The following is a 21236-nucleotide window of genomic DNA, read 5'->3' as shown; positions in this document are numbered from 1 at the left end:
GCTGGCAAAAGATGTGCAGTGATGGAGCCCGGATTATTTTGTGGTACCCGAGGGGAATCCAATCTGTAATGAAAGGAATGGCCGTAACTTTCTTCTCCTTCTTTTAAATTGCAAGAACGAGGCTGTCGTTGCACATAAAGGGCCCTCCTGCACACAGCAGAATACCTCTTAAGCCACCCAGGTGCAATATTTAAGCGTTGTGTCTCTGTTTTCCAGGCCTGGAAGGAAGCGAGATTATTCTGCTGTCCCGTGGAGCCAGTACTTCGAGTCCATGGAGGATGTTGTGGTTGAGAGCGACTCTGGCAAGGATATATCCTTTTCCCCTCCTTTGTTAAAAAAAAATCCTGATTTATAGGGTCCTCTGTTGTATGCATGTAGCCATAAGGCCCCTGTTTAGAAGCTGCCACCCTCTACGCTGTGTGGCTCCCGGCAGATGGCCTTGGGTGGTGATGTTTGCAAAATGTTTCCCTGATTGAGCTCCCTTTGGGTGGCACTGAACCGATTCAGCGCTGCCAAAGGACGTTGCCAAAGTCTTCTGGGCATAAAAAAATAAAATAATGTCCTGTTGACTGAGTGACGATGTGTTCCTGGGAGGCACAGACGATGTTGCAGCTTGCATCTTAACTCGGAGGTCTTTCTCTTTTTATTTTGAGAAGGTTACAATGTCCTTAACTGTTCATACACTTTTCGAATTTACAAGAGTGGGTCCGAGGGTCCCGTCTTACTCCTTCTACACGGCGGAGGCCATTCTGCCCTTTCCTGGGCTGTGTTTACCGTAAGTGAACAGCTGATTGCACGTCTTTTCCTGTGGCTATTATTTTGTTGTTGTTGTTTTTTAAAAAAAGATATTTATTAAATTTTTCAACATATTACAAAAATTAGAAAGAATAAAGCAGAATAAAAAGAAAAAGAAAATACAAAATAAAAGCAGTTAAAAACAAATCAGTCTTTCCATATCTTATCTTTCCTTTACTTATTTCCCTGACCTCCTCACACCTCCCTTTCTTGCATTCCAGTTCAATTGGTTAATTCAGCAAATCCTTTCCCTCTTTAATTTTATCTTAATCTTTTATCTTAATATATTATAGCTTTAAATTATCACCTGTTAACAATCCATTTTTACATATTCCTTGACATTGCTGCTAAAAAATCCCACTTAACGTCAATCCAGCATCATTCTAACATTCATTAATTTTACAGTGTTTCTGTAAGTAGTCTTTAAATTTCTTCCAATCTTCTTCCACCTACTCTTCTCCCTGGTCTCGGATTCTGCCGGTCATTTTCGCCAATTCCATATAGTCCATCACCTTCATCTGCCATTCTTCCAGAGTGGGTAATTCTTGTGTCTTCCAATACTTCGCGATAAGTATTCTTGCTGCTGTTGTAGCATACATAAAGAAAGTTCTATCCTTCTTTCGCACCTGTTGGCCGACCATGCCCAGGAGAAAGGCCTCTGGTCCTAATATTTCGTTGTTTACGGAGCCCCTTCTGCTTGCGAGGCGCCTTTACAGAATAAACCCGGAAAACGTCCTTCGGGATGAGAATCCATGTTGCGGCTCGATGGCCGCAAGCAAATGCGTTGTGGCTTTCCAGCACAATTGCTGCCTTGTTTTTAAAGGCTACGACGGAGAGCAGGGCACCTGCTGTGAGTGTAGAAGAGAAAACCATACATCCTAAAGACACCACAGTCTCCGCTAACCCTTATTCCAAGGAGGCAAGATTGTTGAACCCCCTGGAATCTTACCACTCTGTGTTGCTGTGTAACACTATACAGAGACACGCACATGAACCCCTCTCCGTCCAGGCAAGCATAGAGGTATTATTGCGCTTTCAGGAGCCTTCTAGTCAAGCGGCAGCACAGAATCCCACCCTTTTAACTCTGCGCTGCATGAAACAGACTTTTCTTCAGTTTCTCCTGCATCTTCCAATATTGAGCTTCATGGTGAGGGGCATATTTTTTCTGACTAAGCATCGGGAAGAACTTTGTGACGGCAACAGCCGTTTGATAGAGGAAAAGGCCCCCTCAGAAGGCGGCAGGCTCTCCTTTGTTGGTGGTCCAATAATAATAATAATAATAATAATAATAAAATTATTTGTACCCGTCCCCATCTGGCTGGGTATCCCCAGCCACTCTGGGCAGCCTCCCAACAGAAGGCCAAAAATGCACTAAAACATCAGCCATTAAAAGCTTCCCAAAACAGGGCTGCCTTCAGATGTCTTCTGAATGTCATATATTTGAATTGAATTTATTACAGTCCCAGGCCAGACTCACATACCATACTAAACAAATCAGAAACACAGTACTGTAAAATTAAGTTTAAATTAATGATCAATATAATGATAAACAATACAATTATGGCAGTGGTTAAAACGTCATATGGTTGTTTATTTCTTTGACATCTGATGGGGGGGGCGTTCCACAGGGTGGGCGCCACTACCAAGAAGGCCCTCTGCCTGGTTCCCTGTAACTTGGCTTCTCACAATGAGGGAACCGCCAGAAGACCCTCAGAGCCGGACCTCCGTGTCCGGGCTGAACGATGGGGGTGGAGACGCTCCTTCAGGTCTACTGGGCCGAGGCCGTTTAGGGCTTTCAAGGTCAGCACCAACACTTTGAATTGTGCTCAGAAACGTACTGGGAGCCAGTGTAGGTCTTTCAAGACCGGTGTTATGTGGTCTCGGCTGCAGCCTCCAGTCACCGGTAGCTGCAGTTTCCGAGCTAGCTTCAAAGGTATCCCCATGTAGACCGCGTTGCAGTAGACCAAGCCGGAGGTAACAGAGATTCGGTGATCACCTTTCAGGGATTCTGCAGCTGTGATTCCTGCATTGCAGTGGGTTAGACTAGATGACTCTAGCAACCCCTTCTTCCAACTCTACAATTCTATAAGCTGCTGTTGCTGCCAGTTAAGCTTTCCCTGTCCCCCCCCCCAACCTAGAGAGCCAGTGTGGTATTAGTGGTTAAGAGCGGTAGTCTCGTAATCTGGGGAACCGGGTTCGTGTCTCCGCTCCTCCACCTGCAGCTGCTGGGTGACCTTGGGCCAGTCACACTTCTCTGAAGTCTCTCAGCCCCACTCACCTCACAGAGTGTTTGTTGTTTGTTGGAGAATGTTAGCCGCTTGGAGACTCCTTAAAGGGAGTGAAAGGCGGGATATCAAATCCAAACTCTTCTTCTTCTTCTTCTAACCTAGTGTCCTCATTTGTTTTTTGACTACAACTCCCATCAGCTCCAGCCAGAAGGGTCCCAGGTCTGGGAAGTCTAGGGTACTTTGACCAATGGCCTCACTCTCCCCTGTATCTCCTAGTAGAGCTAGGAGAGACTTGTCCTAAACTCTGGGCAGCTGCTGCCAGCCAGGGTAGGCAATACAGCTCTCAATGGAACAATGACCTGCCTTGGTTGCAGGCGGCTTCCTGTTTGCTTGGACCACTGATGGAAGCAGAACACTGCATGGGAAATCCGATTCAGCATGGCATCCAAACTGGCTTAAGGCAGCAACCCTGTGTCCACTTTACCTGGGTAGCAAGCCACGAGATTTTCTTCTGAGCAGACATGCCCAGGTTTTCGCTGCTACCGACTTGCAGAAATTCCCTCAACCCAGCCCCCGTTTGTCCTTCCTTGGATTCCAGCGGCCCAATAAATTAAAATAAGGGGAACTTGGATCCTTCCAGGGGCCGTTGGACTCCAACTCCCATCAGCCTCAGCCAACATGGCCTGTGGGATGATGGGAGTTGGAGTCCAGCTATATCCACAGGGCCACAGGCTCCCCATCTCTGGCTTAAAAGTTGGAGAGCATAATGGCTTCCGCAGTTGCAGGCATCCCTTCTCTCCTTGGCTCTTGGGAGCCTTTTCAACAGGCATTCTCCGCCGCGCCTGGTTTTTTGCCACCCAGTCGATTTTCCTGGAACAAAAGGCCTATTTTTAAAACCCGCCTTGGAGCCTCAATGCCGCTTAATCACTGCAATTCCAAAAATATGTTATTTAGGTGGCAGGAGCAAATCACGAAGCGTCATCGTCTTTGCAGCAGGGCTCTCATTTTTCATAAGTGTGCCTGGTGCAAATCCCACCCCGCCCTAAAACAGGCTGGAGCTTTTTCCCTATTTCCACCCTTCCGACTGAGAGTTCACACATCTCCCCACCCAGTGCCAAGGAAACTTGGATCGCCTTCTAAATCCGGGCTGCGGATGGTCCAGGAATCAGCCTGTTTTTACATGAGTAGAATGTGTCCTTTTATTTAAATTAATCTCTGCTTGGTGTTTTTACATGAGTAGAATGTGTGCTTTTATTTAAAATGGGTTATTTGTGGGGCATAGGAATTCGTTCATATTTCCCCCCCCCAAAAAAAATATAGTCCGGCCCCCCACAAGGTCTGAGGGACAGTGGACCGGCCCCCTGCTGAAAAAGTTTGCTGACCCCTGACATTTTGTCGTGCCTACTTGTTTCCAAAATCTGTTAAATTTGTTGGCGTTTTCTCATGAATATTTAACACTATGTAATTGCATAGATAGTTTTTAAAAAAAAAAAAAATGGTTAAGCTGTACATATTGTTAAAATACAGTGGTACCTCAGGTTACATACGCTTCAGGTTACATACGCTTCAGGTTACAGACTCCGCTAACCCAGAAATAGTGCTTCAGGTTAAGAAACTTGCTTCAGGATAAGAACAGAAATCGTGCTCCGGCGGCGCAGGCAGCAGCGGGAGGCCCTATTAGCTAAAGTGGTGCTTCAGGTTAAGAACAGTTTCAGGTTAAGTGCGGACCTCCGGAAGGAATTAAGTACTTAACCCAAGGTACCACTGTAAGTAAAATAAATGTTAAGACCTTCACACCAGGAGCTTTAAATTTACTGGCGTTGCATTGGAGCCGCAGACTGTGGCATTTCCAGTATGGTGTACTGGTGAGAGTGTCAGATTTGAACCTGGGAGAGACCAGGGTTCAAACCCCCATTTGGCTGTGAAGCTCACGGGGGGGGGGGCGGGGGGCGCACTTTAGAACGGTTCCCTGCCTCTCGGCCTACTTACCTACCAGGTTGTTGTGGGTATTAAATGAGGAGGGGAAGAAGACCCACGTATGCCGCCTTGGGGAGGAAATGGCCATGAACAAAATTTATTCACCACAGAATTCGGTTTCGGAAGCACCTCGGCTTTCGGATTTAATTTTTCGTCAGGTTTCTAGCCCGCCTAATCCTGGCTGAACCTGTTGAAATCTCTGAAGGTGGCGGGGGGGGGGGGCTGGGTGGCGTCTGTAGCACTCTGAGAGCCGTGCTTTTGTACAGTCATACCTTGGGATGAATATGCTTCAGGGACGCGGGTGGCGCTGTGGGTTAAAGCCTCAGTGCCTAGGGCTTGCCGATCGAAAGGTCGGCGGTTCGAATCCCCGCGGCGGGGTGTGCTCCCGCTGTTCGGTCCCAGCGCCTGCCAACCTAGCAGTTCAAAAGCACTCCCGGGTGCAAGTAGATAAATAGGGACCGCTTACTAGCGGGAAGGTAAACGGCGTTTCCGTGTGCGGCTCTGGCTCGCCAGAGCAGTGATGTCACGCTGGCCACGTGACCTGGAAGTGTCTCCAGACAGCGCTGGCCCCCGGCCTCTTGAGTGAGATGGGCGCACAACCCTAGAGTCTGTCAAGACTGGCCCGTACGGGCAGGGGTACCTTTACCTTTTTATCTTGGGATGAATACGCTTCAGGTTAAGCATTTTCAGGTTGCGCTCCCCGGCGACCCAGAAGTAATGGGACGTGTTACTTCCAGGTTTCGCCGCATGCGCAGACGCTCAAAATGATGCCATGCGCGGAAGCAGCGAAACGCGACCCACGCACGCCCAGTCGCGTGTTGCGTTCGCTTCTGGGTGCGAATGGGGCTCTGGAACAGATCCCGTTCACATCCAGAGGTACCACTGTATTCCCCCTTTTTTTTACTGCTCCCCCTGAGTAGCGCGAGCAGCTAAAAAAACAATACCAGGCAGTTAAAACCTGCAGAATAAATTACAGTGGTGCCTCGCAAGACGAAATTAATTCGTTCTGCGAGTCTCTTCGTCTAGCGGTTTTTTCGTCTTGCGAAGCAACCCTATTAGCGGCTTAGCGCTATTAGCGGTTTAGCGGCTATTAGCGGCTATTAAAGGCTTAAGGGATTAGCGGATTAGCTGCTAAAAGGCTATTAGCGGTTTAGCGGCTTAGAAAAAGGGGGGTGGGGAGCGGAAAAAAATCTCAAGACTCGCAAGACATTTTCGTCTTGCGAAGCAAGCCCATAGGGAAATTCGTCATGCGAAGCGCATCGAAAAACGGAAAACCCTTTCGTCTAGCAGGTTTTCCGTCTTGCGAGGCATTCGTCTTGCGGGGTACCACTGTATTCCAAAGAGGAGGTGACATGCATTGCAGAGGGTTGGAGAATTCTACAATTCTATGACTCTTATGTTTACTTCTGCTTGGGTCTGCAGAATTCGTTTTTTCCCTGCTCTGAGGATGTGGGTCACCTTGTCCCGATTTCAGCCTTTTCTTCTTTAAGTGGGTTGCCTTGTCCCCATTGCACAGCCCCCCTTCCACTACTTAAAAGACCGGAGGCCCTCCGAGAGACTTGGCCTTCTCCCAGTCCCACTGTTTTCCCACTCTCTCTCCCAACCCACTTAGCTTCATTCATATTCCTGGTGAGGCCTCATTACACTGCTCCAAGCTGCCTGCCCTCTTTGTCCGAGGCCACCCCTGGCTAGTCAATGGGACCAGAGCGCTCCCTCTGGCCGGCAGCCCCTTCCCTTCCCAGTGGGCTTTCCAAACTGGCCGCATCGCAAACGGTTGTCATGCAGTGTTCGTTCCTCACCTCGGCCCTCCAGATGTTTTTGGCCTACAACTTCCATGATCCCTAGCTAGCAGGACCAGTGGTCAGAGATGATGGGAATTGTAGTCTCAAAATCTCTGGAGTGCCAAGGTTGAGGAAGCCTCATCTAGACCAACCCCCTGCAATTCAGGGATATATGTGTGTACTTTTACTTACATTTTCACTGTTTATGGTCGCCTTAATGCCTGATCTTTTTATAATCATTATTTTTTAGTGGATATGTAGTTCATATTGTTCTATATATAAATAAAATTAATTTTTCTGTTTTTCAATCTAAAATATCCATTTTAGCAACCTTAAAATTTCGATTCTTCCCTTCTTCTCTTTCCATGGTTCATTTTGCATAACATAAATCCCTGCATATTTTATATAAACCTTTCAGTATTCCATTATTACATCCATCAAAACTTATTTACACTGTTGAATTTATCTTAATGCTGCCAGCGTTTTCAGGTGTACACAATTCCCCCCATACATTCAATAAACGTTTTCCAGTCTTCTCTAGATGTATGTTCTTTTATTCTGTATGTCAGGTCTGCAAGCTACACATATTCCATCAGTTTAAGTTGCCATTCGTCTTTGGTTGGGACCTCTCCCATTTTACATTTTGCGGCTAACAAAACACAGATCACAACAGTGGCATACATTAATATCCTTTCTTGACACCTGGGAATTTCCACCTGAATTATCCTCAAAAGAAAGGACTCTGGTTTCTTTGGAAAAAGTGCTTTTTAAACATTTTCCCCCTCAATTCATTATAAATTATTTCCCAATAGTTCATATTGTACTTTTGTAAACGCGTTACAAGTATGGGTGATTAAGCCGTGTATAAGCCCTGTTAAATAAAGCAGATAAATGAAATCTTTTCCTTCCCTGCAGTCTGCCATCATCAGCCGTGTCCAGTGCCGGATCGTGGCTTTGGATCTGAGAGGACATGGTAAGGAATCCTTTCAGAAATAAGAAGCGACTCTTTTTTTTTTTTTTTTTTGGGGTACTGCTGTGGGTTTTTCTTTCCACAGCCAACCACCCCCTCTACTCCCTGACCTTAAATATAAATGGCAGTTCTCTCCGAAGGATTCATTAAAAGATTATATCGAGCCATCTAGACCCACCTAGCGTGGTTAAATTATTTTATTCCAAAAACGTTTTACTTGCCATTCGCCCAAAAGGCTCTTGCGATTGCCAAGACACAGGAAGTCTTTTTTTTTTTAATGCACACAATTCAATAAAACAAGTAGACATTAACATTGCAAAATGCAGGCAGCAGGTTGTTTTAAATGAGACCACCTTGTGAGCACTGGAAGACCCGCACCCTGCCTTGCTGGCACTTTCCCTCTGGCCTGGGAGTGCGGACTGACTCCAGCTACAAAAGCTGTTGAACAGATTCTTGGGCTGGTGTATTTATTCACGGGAGGTTGAGAGAGCTTGTTGCTGTTATTGATATTATTGCTGTATCTTTAGTTTTAGATCTTAGGATTTACGTGGAAATTGTTTCCATTTGGTTGTGTGCTTTATTTATTGTGTATGACTTCGGTAGTGTTTGTAATTATGTCAATCTTGTCATGTTGTAAGCCGCCTTGAGCATTGTTTCAGTTATGGAAAGGCGGTATACAAATAAAATGACGATGGTGATGAATTTCAGGAACCAAAATGTCATATTGAGAGTCAGAGGCTTTGTTAGAATAAAGCAGCATATGAATTTTGTCAAACGAATCAAGTAAAAGAAATCCGCTTTCCTTTGCAGGTGAGACGAAAGTTAGGAACCCAGAAGACCTCTCTGCGGAGACGATGTCCAAGTAGGTTGTTCCGTAATCTAGCCTTGCTGTGCTTGGTTTTCTCAGCCGTATAAACAAAACCCATTCTGAGGTGCCCTTGATTTTGACGAGGACTTAAGGGTGAAGTTGGAAGACCTGAGAGTGGCCCTTAAGCATCCGTCAAAGTGATAAAACTCTCTCCGTGCTAAAAAGTGTCCTGGCTCTTGGCATTTGGCTGTCTGCCTAGCACAGGGGTCAGCAAACTTTTTTTGGAGGGGACCGGCTCACTGTCGTCCCCCCCAGACCTTGTGGCGGGCCGGACTGCGCATGCGGTGGAGGGGGGCTTCTCTCTCCCCCTCTCTCCCCCAGCCCCTCCCCTCCCCCTGCCTACCTATAGTGCTGCTGGTGCAAGGGCAGGCTGGCTGGCTCTGGAGAGGCACTGTGCTGCGCTCTGCCAACCGCAGCTCCTGTGCCTCCCCTTGCGAGCGGCAGAGGCTGGCGGGGGCAGCGGAGGGATGAACGGCCCAAAAGTGCTGGCTGGCTCTAGAGAGGTGCTGCCCCAAATGGCGCTCAGCCAGCTCAGCCCAGCCCCCTTCCTCCTCTAGGCAGGGCAGGGAGAAGCCAGGAGGAGGGAGGGAGAAGGTCCCACGGTGTGGGAGAGGGAGAGGGGGGGAAATGGCGGCGCAGGGGAAAAAATGAATGAAAATTAACGAACAGAATTCACACGATCCATGGACCTTCCTGCAGGCCAGATCCTGGAGGCAATTGGGCCAGATCTGGCCCGCAGCCCATAGTTTGCCGACCCCTGGCCTAGCAGTTCGAAAGCACACCAGTGCAAGTAGATAAATAGGTACCGCTGTGGCGGGAAGGTAAACTGTTTCCATTTACCTTCTGGTTACGGAAAATGTGGGTGCCCTCGCTCTGGTTTCCGTCACGGTGTCCCGTTGCACCAGAAGCGGTCTAGTCCTGCTGGCCACATGACCCGGAAAGCTGTCTGTGGACAAACACCGGCTCCCTCGGCCTGAAAGCGAGATGAGCGCCGCAACCCCATAGTCGCCTTGGGCTGGACTTAATCGTCCAGGGGTCCTTTACCTTTTACCTTACCTTGTCCTCAGCTGTAGCCCAACCGTTCTTGGGCCAGGCTCTTTGAAATTCAGTCATCAACCCACCCTGCAAATTTATTTTCTTGAGTCTCCAGATAGCTGCCTTGCGAAGGTGACAGAGTCCTTCATGCTGGCAGGGACATTTGCCTCCTTGCAGGGCGGCCATCTGTGAAGCCACCAACAGCCACTTGCTCTGTTTTGGTCAAAAAGCAGCAGCTCTGCCCAACTCAGCAGTTTGCGATGTTTGTGCGTCAGCGCTGGGGTCTTGGAGAGATCCCTTCTGCAAAGACTTTCCCCCGATAGCGGCCTGGAGCGAGAGATTTTGACAAACGGCTGTTGCTAACTCGCTTAAAAAAAATTAAAATAAAAATCTAGCCTACCTTTCGTCTGAGCATCTTTCTGGACTAAATCAAGGCATCTGTTTTCGAAGGGCAAAGAGGGTTTTGTGTAAGAGATACAAATGCAGTATCTTAAATCCAACGTGGTAGAGGTTTATAGGGAGACAATGGTGCTTTTGCCAACTTTTTCCAAAAATCGGAACGGGAGAGGGTGTTTGCACTTATCTAGTATTTTTTTATTTTCCCCATATGCCAAAGGGGTTGTGTTCCATGTCATTGCACATTTTGTGGGAAATCGGAAATCCATTTTAAAAAGCCTGCAGAAACCCCATTCGGCCTTTTAGTGTCGTTTCAGTGACGTCTTTGTGACGTTTCTGGGTCACTTCTGGGTTCAGTGCTGTGCCTCGGTCCTGCCTAAAATGGGAGTTTTCTGTTCAGTGGTACCTTGGTTCTCAAACTTAATCTGTTCTGGAAGTCCGTTCCAAAACCAAAGTGCGAAGAGATCACCTTCCAACTGTTCACAGGTGTCAAGCTCCTGAGGGAACGTGAGGGAAAGCTGCTGTGGTCCCTCTTCTCCCTCGGAAGCATAGGTGCTCAGGGACGTTTAGCACCCCAGGACAGAAAATGTGGGTGCCCTCGCTTGCCTCTCCTATGTCTCCGCCATAGTATTATACGGTGCAGGCTTTGGAAAACGACCGTCCTTTTTGGGTGACGATAAACAGGCCCTCGCTTCTGCCTCCTTGAAAGCAGCCAAACGAAAAGGAACTACAGTGGTACCTTGGTTCTCAAACTTAATCCGTTCCGGAAGTCCGTTCCAAAACCAAAGCGTTCCAGAACCAAGGCACGCTTCCCCATAGAAAGTAATGCAAAATGGATTAATCCATTCCAGACTTTTAAAAATGACCCCTAAAACAGCAATTTAAAATGAATTTTACTATCTAACGAGACCATTGATCTATAAAATGAAAGCAATAATCAATGCACTATGAAATAAATAAGACAGTATTGTAGATGATAAAAATTAAAAGTATTTTGTTTTCTTACCTGCACTGATGATAGTCATTGTTTGGATGGGGGGCTTTTATCCATTTCCGCAGGCACACAATCAGTCAGTAGCTGAACTGGGCTCCACACAGTCACAAAAACAAATTAACCGAAAAAACCTCAAAAACAAAAACGCAAAATAGCAAAAAAAAAAGTGCCAAACTTAATCCGTTCCAGAAGTCCGTTTGACTTTCAGAATGTTTGAAAACCAAGGCGCAGCTTCTGATTGGTGCAGGAAACAATCGCCGACAGCCGCATCGGACGTTCAGCTTCTGAAAAACGTTTGAAAACCGGAACACTTACTTCTGGGTTTTCGGTGTTTGGGAACCAAGGCATTTGAGAACCGAGGCACCATTGTATTTGTATGCTAATTTATAGGAATGAATCATTCATGGACCCCTAAGAGTCATCTACTCTAACTTCCTGCAATGCAGGAATATGCAGGTGGCCCATATGGGAATCGAACCCACAACCTTGGCATTGCCAGTGCCTTGCTGCAACCGGCTGAGCTGAAACAGTGGCTCCCAGCTTTTTCTCCAAGGAGCTCAAGGTGACATGCAAACCGTTGGCCAATCTAGTACTGTGTCTCCAACACTGGCTGGCAGCAGCTCCCCAGAGTTTCAGACACGCCTACTGGGAGAGGATTTCCGCTTGCAAAGCTGATGTTCTGTCTCTGAGCTCTGGCCCATGCAAGTAAATAAGCGATCACTCAGGGGCTTGAGCCGGAGACTCTTAATCTCGGGGTTGCGGGTTCGAGCGCCACCTTGGGCGAAAGATCCCTGCATTGCAGCGGGTTGGACTAGATGGCCCTCGGGGTCCCTTCCACTTCGACAATTCTGTGATTCCAAGCATTATCCTGTGTGCAAGGAAGGAACTTAGAACTTAAAATTTACAGCATGTATGGCATTGAAGGAGAATGTGATGAAAATGTTTTATAGATGGTACATTACACCGGTAAACTAGCTAAAATGTATAAGACATGTAATAAGTGTTGGAAATGTAATGAAAAAGAAGGATCATTTTATCACATGTGGTGGGAATGTAAGAAAGTGAAAGACTTCTGGGAGTTGATATATAACGAGTTGAAGAAGATTTTGAAATATACTTTTACAAAGAAGCCAGAAGTCTTTCTGTTAGGTATTATAGGAAAGGAGATCAAGAAGAAAGATAGTAAGTTTCTCCAATACGCAGTGACGGCAGCGAGAATGTTACTGGCACAAAAATGGAAACAACAGGAAATACCGACAATAGAAGAGTGGAGGTCTAAGTTGCTAGAGTATGCAGAATTAGATAAGGTGACTGGAAAAATTAGGTACATAGGAGACCAAAAGTTTACAGAAAACTGGGGGAAATTTGTTGATTATCTGGAGAAATTAAGTGATGGTCAAATAACGCTGGAAGGCTTTAAAAGAGCACTGTGACATACGCGAGAGACATTGTTAAAAGGAATGATAGAGAAAAGATATAATTAATGACAATGGAAAAAAGGAAATGCGGAAACTAACAGTGACTATGAAAGATTTACGGAAAAGCTGAAGGAAGTCGAAAATCAAAGACTTGGAAATGGGAATGTGAAACAGGAAAATAATATATGTGTTGTTTTGTTTTGTTGTAAACTAATAAAAATTATTTAAAAAAAAAAAAGGAAGGAGCAACCAGCTTATGCCCTTCTTTTTTGCAGGGACGTCGGAAGCGTGGTGGAAGCCATGTACGGGGACCTCGCCCCGCCCATCATGCTGATTGGCCACAGCATGGGCGGGGCTATCGCCGTGCACACGGCAGCGTCCAACCTGGTGCCCAGTTTGCTGGGCCTCTGCATGATTGACGTAGTGGAAGGTAAGAGTTGGCGTCTTTTGGCGCTTGTTGCCTCGGTTCCTTTCCTCTTTCTCAGCCATGTTTCCCTTCCCTTACGGTCTTGATTTATCGGCTATTTTAAAATGAGGCTGCATTTTAAATGGCAATTTAACCTGTATTTTAATATCCCCCCCCCCTTTTCCCCCTATTATGTTTTTACCGTGATTTTTTTTTAAAATAATATTTATTAGAAGTTTAATAACTACAGGGGGAAAAAGAAGGGGAAAACCAACCCACAAAAAACAACAAAAAAATTAACAAACAATACATCGATAGCAAAAGGAAAAACAAAGAAAAACAGTACATTAAAGCAACAAGAAAAACAAAAACATTTAAAAACGCATCCAATATTTCCATATCCTTACTTTTCATTTACTTGTTTCATCGACCTCCTCACACCTCCCTTTTTTGTATTCTAGTTCAGTTTAGCTATTTCAGCAAATCCTTTCCATCTTTCTCAATTTTTTATTCTATAATTTATCTTAACACAATCTAACTTTAAATTTTCCACTTTAGCCCATTAACAATCGGTTTTCACTTAATTCTTTATATCATTTCTGCTAAAACCATATAACTTCATTCCAGCCTTCTTCTAACATTCATTAAATTTGCAATATTTCTGTAAATATACTTTGAATTTTTTCCAATCTTCTTCCACCGACTCTTCTCCCTGGTCTCGGATTCTGCCAGTCATTTCCGCCAATTCCATGTAGTCCATCAGCTTCATCTGCCATTCTTCCCTTTACCGTGATTTTATTGGTGTCAGCCCCCCTGAGCCCGGCTCTGGCTGGGGAGGGCGGGGTATAAATAAAATTTATTAATATTATTATTAGTCTCACTGCGGAATATACTAGGCCAGCATTTGCCTCTATATAGGCCGGCCTTCTGCGAAAACACCAACCGCCAGCCATCCTCTTTTCTTTCCACTAAAGCAAAGCTCCAGGCATGACCGTAGCAGTTTTTCTTTTTGTGTATTATTTTTATTAAGTTTTCTGTTTGACAATTTAAAATAGCCATTAAACAATCTTCAGGTGTCAATGACTTCCCTTCTTCTCTTTCCATGGTTCAGTTTGCATATCGTAAACCCCTGCATATTTTACATACACCGGGCACATCCAGCTCTCTTGAGACTGCGATCTGCGCCCAGTATAATAAAACTGGCAGTGATCTACCCATTGTCGAACTTTTTTGGGGGGAGGATTGCCCATAGTTGTCAAGCTTTTTTAAGGGGGGAGTAGTGCACCCAGACGCGGGTGGCGCTGTGGGTAAAAGCCTCAGCGCCTAGGGCTTGCCGATCGAAAGGTCGGCGTTTCGAATCCCTGCGGCGGGGTGCGCTCCCGTTGCTCGGTCCCAGCGCCTGCCAACCTAGCAGTTCGAAAGCACCCCCGGGGGCAAGTAGATAAATAGGGACCGCTTACTAGCGGGAAGGTAAACGGCGTTCCGTGTGCGGCTCTGGCTCGCCAGATGCAGCTTGTCACGCTGGCCACGTGACCCGGAAGTGTCTCCGGACAGCGCTGGCCCCCGGCCTCTTGAGTGAGATGGGCGCACAACCCTAGAGTCTGTCAAGACTGGCCCGTACGGGCAGGGGTACCTTTACCTTTAGTGCACCCAGAATTGTTCAGCTTTTTGGGGGTTAAGAACTTTGCTTCAGGATGAGAACAGAAATTGTGCTTCGGCAGCGCAGTGGCAGCGGGAGGCCCCATTAGCTAAAGTGGTGCTTCAGGTTAAGAACAGTTTCAGGTTAAGAATGGACCTCTGTAACAAATTAAGTACTTAACCTGCGGTACCACTATGCATCCATCCAAACTTGTTACACTGTTGAATTTATCTTAATGCTGCCGTCGTTTTCAGGTGTACACAATTTCCCCCCATATATTCAATAAACGTTTTCCAATCTTCTTTAGTCGTATGTTCTTGTTCTCTTATTCTATATGTTAGGTCTGCAAAGCTGCGCGTATTCCGTTGGCTTAAGTTGCCATTCTTCTTTAGTTGGGACTTCAGCAGTTTTCCTTTTTAAATCATGAGGTCTAGAAACCTTTTTTTAAAAAAAAGCAAGTAAGTTTCTAGACCTAATGATTCAAAAAGAAAAACTGCTATGGGGGTATGTAATGGTTCTAGGGATTGCTTGTGCGTAAGTTGCCGTTACTCCTGGCTAGGTTGCCTGGTTGAACCCTTTCTGTCTGGACAGCCTCAAGTTCCGTGGCTGCCTCAGTCGCTGGCAGAATCCGTCAGTGGGCGTTTCTTAAACCGCTTCCAGCATAGAAGCTGTTTGACGCCCAGTCTCCTCCCCCTTTGCCTGCGCGAATGTTTTCTGCGCAAGGTGGGTGTGGGCAACGGAGCACTCGTCCCCTCTCCGCTGGTCTCCTGCGAAGAGTCCTGGAGCCACCTCTCTGATTCCTCCATCTCCTCCCCTTTCCCACTGGTGTTACACTGATTACCTTCCCCAGCGGATGGGCGATCCCTCCTTCTACTAGGACCCTCTCCACCATCGTCCGGGAGCCTCCTCTCCGCCTCCTGCTCCAATGGCAGTTCCCTGACAGGGTATAAGGATAGGGGGACTATGAATGGGCACCCTTGATTTCATCCCAGTCCCAGTTATGTAGGTTTGGAGATAATCTCTTCTGTAAAACACTGGTTTGCTTCATGCCAGCTTTTCCCTTCTTGTTCATAGGCACAGCCATGGATGCCCTCAACAGCATGCAGAATTTTCTTCGGAGTCGCCCAAAGACATTCAAATCTCTGGAGAACGCCATCGAATGGAGGTAAAGGGGAAACTTTGGGCATCTTACGCAGCCCATCACAGTAATTTACAGTCTCCTCTACTAGGAAAGCAATTTTCTCTCTCTCTCTCTCTATATATATAATTTTTAAATTAAATTTCCTATTTTACAATTTCAAGTAAACATTTTACAAACTTTAAAATATCCAGTGACTTCCCTTCTTCTCTTTCCATGGTTCATTTTACATATCCTGCACCCCTGAGTATTTTACTATAAGCATTCAAATCAGTTTTCCACTTTTACATCCATCAAAAATGATGATGAATTTGTCTTAATGCTGGCAGCGTTTTCAGCTGCATAAAATTATTTTCCAGATATTCAATAAATGTTTTCCAGTCTTCTTTATGTTCTTGTTCTCTTATTCTATATGTTACGTTTGCATATTCTATATGTTAAGTTCTGCATATTCCGTCAACTTGAGTCTCCCATCCTCTTGAGTTGGGTGCTCACCGACCCCTCTGTCAGGGAAGAGTTAGAAGTTTTCAGTTTATCAGAGGGAGAAAGCATTCCCCAAGGGGGGAGGGAGAGCAGTGCATCTAACAGAAGGGAGCGGGAGGAACAACAGGGAGGGACTGGCTGTTCCCAGGAAAGGCAAGGGTTAAGTTCTAGCTCAGATTCGGAGGAGAGGAGATACAGGCCAGCTCTAGCCAGGAGGTTAGAAAAAAGAGCGGGAAAACGAAGGGAGAGGCGCCTTCGCCATTTTGAGGGTGGCTGGTCATGGAGAAGCAGAGCTCAGAAGGTATCTGAAAGAAGTGACTCTGAGGAAGAATAGTTAAGAACCGTTTATAAGATTGTTTTGTTAATACGCAATAAAAAGTTTTATAAAGAACAAGAAGCATTTGTGTGGTGATCTGAAGAGGACAACGACCAGTCCTGACAGAATACCTTCTGCTCTGCGCCTCTTCACTATACGTAAAGAAGGAGAAGCCAAAATGGAGGGAGCTGTGGCGCCAGTTGGGCAAGGAGAAACCCCAGCGCTCCAGCTAACATTACAGGACTTATGGCAACAGAACTTACAGTTGAAAAGTCAAATCGACATACTATCGGCAGCACTGGGAGAACATAGAACCATGCTGCAAGCGACGTGTGGAGATAGAGTGAGTAAAACATTTACTGTACGTCCACGTAGCTTCAAGGGAGAAAGCTCTGAATACATGGCTTTCAAGACAGGAATTTCTTACATAATTGAGATAAAGGATAAAGAATTTCAATCTGAGCAAGAGAAGGTTGCTTATGTGATTAATTTCTTGGAAGGGAGGGCTAAGGACTGTGTTATACCCCTAATATCTCGAAGGGATGCCGCCCTAGGAAATCTACAAATGTTTCTGCAGTATCTAGACACGATTTTCTTAGACCCTGCGCATGAAGTAACCACAGCTAGGCAGCTGTTGAGAATAAGACAAGGAAAAGACACTGTGGGAGTTTATTGGTCCAACTTTAGTTTGCTGGTGCAGAAATTAAAATGGGATCTGAATTCCCCAACAGTTGCAGCCCTGTTTAGGGAAGGACTGAATAATGAGATTTTAGACCAATTGGCCCAAATGCCAGAACCTAGTTCCTTGGATTCTCTGGTCCGAACGTGCCTGCAATTGAGCCTACGCATAGAACGGAGGGCTAGTGAAAAGAAGGAACAATGGCGACCACGGTGGCGGGAAAACAATATTATCGAAAGTACAGAGAGCAGAGCGGGCAACATATCAGGACGAGAGCGGCCAGAGCCCATGGAATTAGGAGCAGCCAGACCCCTCCCAGTTACTACCTCTTCCATGGTAAGAGGAAATGCAGGGAGAGGAAGAGACATGAGGCGCTGCTTCGTCTGTGGAAAACCAGGGCATCTAGCACGACAATGTCGCAATCGTAAAGGATGGGAGTCTCTATCTGGAGCAGACATGGGAGAAGACAATTGCCCATCAGGGAAACGAATGTCCCCGGCTGGAAATGGGAGCTTGCAGCCGGGTGGAGAAGCAATAGAAGGCTCTCACGCAGAACCACCTATCCCAGGACTAACGGTGAAGGTGAAGGTGCAACTACAACTACCCAATGGACACAGGGTCCAGGTAGAGGCGCTGTTAGACTCAGGAGCGTCAGCAGATTTCATAGACCAGAAATTGGTACAGGAACACAAAATCACTTTGTTACCTTTGAATTTCCCACTGCGAGTGAAAACAATCGACGGCAGACCGCTACTGTCAGGAGAAGTGACTTATGAGACTCCACCCATGAGAATGGATATGGGTCATCACTCAGAGACCAGGGCATTTCATGTGACCAAACTAGCTGGACACCCGATGGTGCTGGGCATGAGTTGGCTCAATCGTCACAATCCGGTGATTGCCTGGCATCAAAGGTCTTTGGTTTTTGGTTCGATCTATTGTATGAGACATTGTTTGGGGCAAAAGGGAAAAATCTCAGTGGAAGTAATGGGAACAGAGGTAGAAGGGAAGTTGATGGGGAATGAAAGTGAGATTCCGTCACAATATATTGCTTATCGGGATGTTTTTTGTGAAAAAGAAGCGGATAAACTTCCACCACATAGGCCCTATGATTGCAAGATAGATCTAGTCCCTGGGGCACAGTTGCCACCAAGCAAGATATATGCCATGTCGGAAGTAGAATCTGCAGCATTGAGGGAGTTCCTGCAAAAGAACTTGCAGAGAGGTTTTATTAGAGAGTCCACAGCCTCGGGGGGTGCTCCCGTCTTTTTTGTCAAAAAGAAAGGGGAGGAAGGGGCACCGAGATTAGTATGTGACTTCAGAATCCTTAACAGCCAAATGAAGCCTCGCGTGTGCCCACTGCCACGTATAGATGACCTCTTAGAGAGAGTAAGGTCAGCCAAAGTCTTTACCAAGCTTGATCTACGAGGAGCATATAATCTGATAAGGGTCAGAGAAGGGGATGAGTGGAAAACCAGTTTTTGTACTAAGTATGGTGCATTTGAATTCTTGGTAATGCCTTTTGGCTTGCAAAATGGCTCAGGGGTATTTCAAACCTTCATCAACCACGTCTTAGGTATACTGGATCAGTTCTGTGTCTCTTATTTAGATGACCTCTTAATATATAGTGAAAGCATGGAGGAACACGTAAAACATGTCACACAGGTGTTAGAAAGATTGAGGACCAACAGGTTATATGTGAAGTTAGAGAAGTGTAAGTTCCATACACAAAAGGTGGAGTTCCTGGGATATTGCATTTCCCACAAAGGGGTGCACATGGACCCCAGTAAAGTTCAGGCAGTGGTGGAATGGGAGGCACCTAAGACTAAGAAAGATCTACAGAGGTTTTTAGGATTTGCTAATTTCTATCGTAAATTTATAGGTAATTACTCCAAAATCACAACGCCACTGACTGATTGTCTAAGAGGCAAGGGGCCATTCAGATGGTCTGAGGAAGCACAGAAGGCCTTTGATAAACTAAAGGCGGTGTTTGCTTCAGAAAAATATCTTATGCACCTAGATCCAAGTAAACGTATGAAGGTAGAAACTGATGCCTCTGATAGGGCTATTGGGGCCATTCTGCTGCAACAGGACAAGGAAGGGGACTGGAGACCCTGTGCCTTCTACTCTAGAAAATTAAATCAATCAGAACAAAACTACACCATATTTGATAAGGAACTTTTAGCTGTGCATGCTGCCTTTAAAGTGTGGAGACATTTTTTGGAAGGGGCGTCACATCAGGTGGTGGTACAAACAGATCATAAGAATTTAGAGTATTGGAGAACTGCTAGACAGCTAAACCAAAGGCAAATTAGGTGGGCGGAGTTTTTTGCTGGGTTTAATTTTAGGATTGAGTATATACCTGGGCATCAAAACGTTCGTGCAGATGCGCTATCGCGCAAACCTGAGTATATGGAAGGGGAAGCACCTCCCAAGTTGCGAGAAATGCTGAGATCGGATCAGTGGGGGTGTGCAGCCGTTGTAGTGGACGGCAGGGAATTCCAGCGATTGACAGTAACAGATGAGTTTGCACAAAAGAAAATGGAGGAACTGAGAAAAGGTAGAGGGGAAGAGGAAGGTTTCAAAGAAAAAGATGGATTGTTGTACAGGAGAGGGGTGCTGTATGTACCTGCAGGTGAATTAAGAGGTAAAGTGTTGAGGCAACATCATGATAACCCGACTGCAGGACATTTTGGTAGAGAAAAGACCCTGTATCAGATCACACGACAGTTCTGGTGGCCAAAGTTGAGGGAGGAGGTAACGCAATATGTAAGAGGTTGTGAAGTATGTCAACGAGCCAAGGCACCCAGAGCAGCTCCCGCAGGGTTGTTGCAACCTATGCCCACGCCGGGAAGGCCTTGGGATGTGGTGTCTATGGATTTTATAACGGATCTACCGTCATCCCATAGGCAAACAGTGATCTTTGTGGTGGTTGACATGCTAACCAAGATGGCACATTTCATACCATGTACCAAAATTCCGACCGCACAGGAAACTGCAAAGATGTTTTTAGATAATATTTTTAGGTTGCATGGTTTGCCATCACAAATCATTTCAGATAGAGGGGCCCAATTTACATCACAATTTTGGAAGAGGTTAATGCAGTTACTAGATGTGGAGCTAAGCCTCACGTCGGCGAGACACCCGCAAACCAATGGGGAAGCTGAAAGAACGAATGCAACACTACAACAATATCTGAGGTGTTATGCTGGTTATCAGCAGAGCGGGTGGTTAGAGAAGTTGAGTCTAGCAGAGTTTGCGTATAATAATGCAATGCATGTGTCTACGGGCAGAGCCCCATTTGTGGCAAACTATGGCTTGCACCCAAGGGCATTCCCAGGTCAAGAGGAGCAGTTAGCAGTACCAGCAGCAGAACAAATGATAGAGGAGTTGAGGTGCATTCATGAGATATTGAAAGAGGATTTGGAAGAAGCTAAAGAGGCTTACAAGAGAGCTGCAGACAGGCACCGGCGAGTTGGGGAAGAAATCCAAGTAGGGAGCTGGGTATGGCTGTCTTCCAAGGGACTACCAATACGAGGGAGGTGTAAAAAGCTAGAACCAAGGAGATTGGGACCTTTCCAAGTAAAGGCTCAAATTAACCCAGTCGCTTTCAAGCTTCATTTACCTGAAAATATGAGAATACACCCTGTATTTCATAGATCTTTATTGTCAGTGTTTGTACCAGCACATAAGTATCAAATTTCAAGGGAACCACCTCCTTTCCCCACCATGATGGGGGAAGAGGAGGCTGAAGTGGAAGAGATATTAGACTCGAGAATAAGTAGGAGGAAATTACAGTATTTGGTTGCATGGAAAGGGTTAGATGAGTCTGAGAACTCATGGGAATCAGCAGAAAAAATTAACGTTCCAGAATTGCAGAGAGAATTTCATAGAAAATATCCCCACAAGCCAAAACCCCATAACTGGCATCTTCAAGAAATTTTTGAAAAGACAGATAGCGAGGAAGAAGAGTTCAGAGGATTCGGTCCTTCAGAAACAGAGGAGAGCGAGAAGGAGGAAGGGGGGCTTAGGGGAGGGGGTGATGTCAGGGAAGAGTTAGAAGTTTTCAGTTTCTCAGAGGGAGAAAGCATTCCCCAAGGGGGGAGGGAGAAC

The 21236-nt window shown here is 46.0% G+C and overlaps 1 protein-coding gene across 1 annotated transcript in view; it reads left to right on the top strand.

Moving 5' to 3' along the window:
• The window catches only part of PPME1 (protein phosphatase methylesterase 1), a 41792-nt gene that overhangs the window by 3963 nt on the left and 16593 nt on the right, over positions 1 to 21236 (top strand). The window contains exons 2-7 of the mRNA XM_083436672.1: positions 217 to 310; positions 683 to 775; positions 7697 to 7754; positions 8562 to 8613; positions 12738 to 12892; positions 15582 to 15672. Coding sequence (XP_083292798.1) covers positions 217 to 310; positions 683 to 775; positions 7697 to 7754; positions 8562 to 8613; positions 12738 to 12892; positions 15582 to 15672 — 543 coding nt within the window. The remainder of the gene's footprint in view (positions 1 to 216; positions 311 to 682; positions 776 to 7696; positions 7755 to 8561; positions 8614 to 12737; positions 12893 to 15581; positions 15673 to 21236) is intronic.

Source organism: Podarcis tiliguerta (genome assembly GCF_965153285.1).
Source record: "Podarcis tiliguerta genome assembly, chromosome: 4".
In the NCBI taxonomy this organism is placed as follows: Eukaryota; Metazoa; Chordata; class Lepidosauria; order Squamata; family Lacertidae; genus Podarcis; species Podarcis tiliguerta.
Note: the sequence above shows the minus strand (reverse complement) of the source record. Positions and strands in the feature narration are given on the sequence as shown.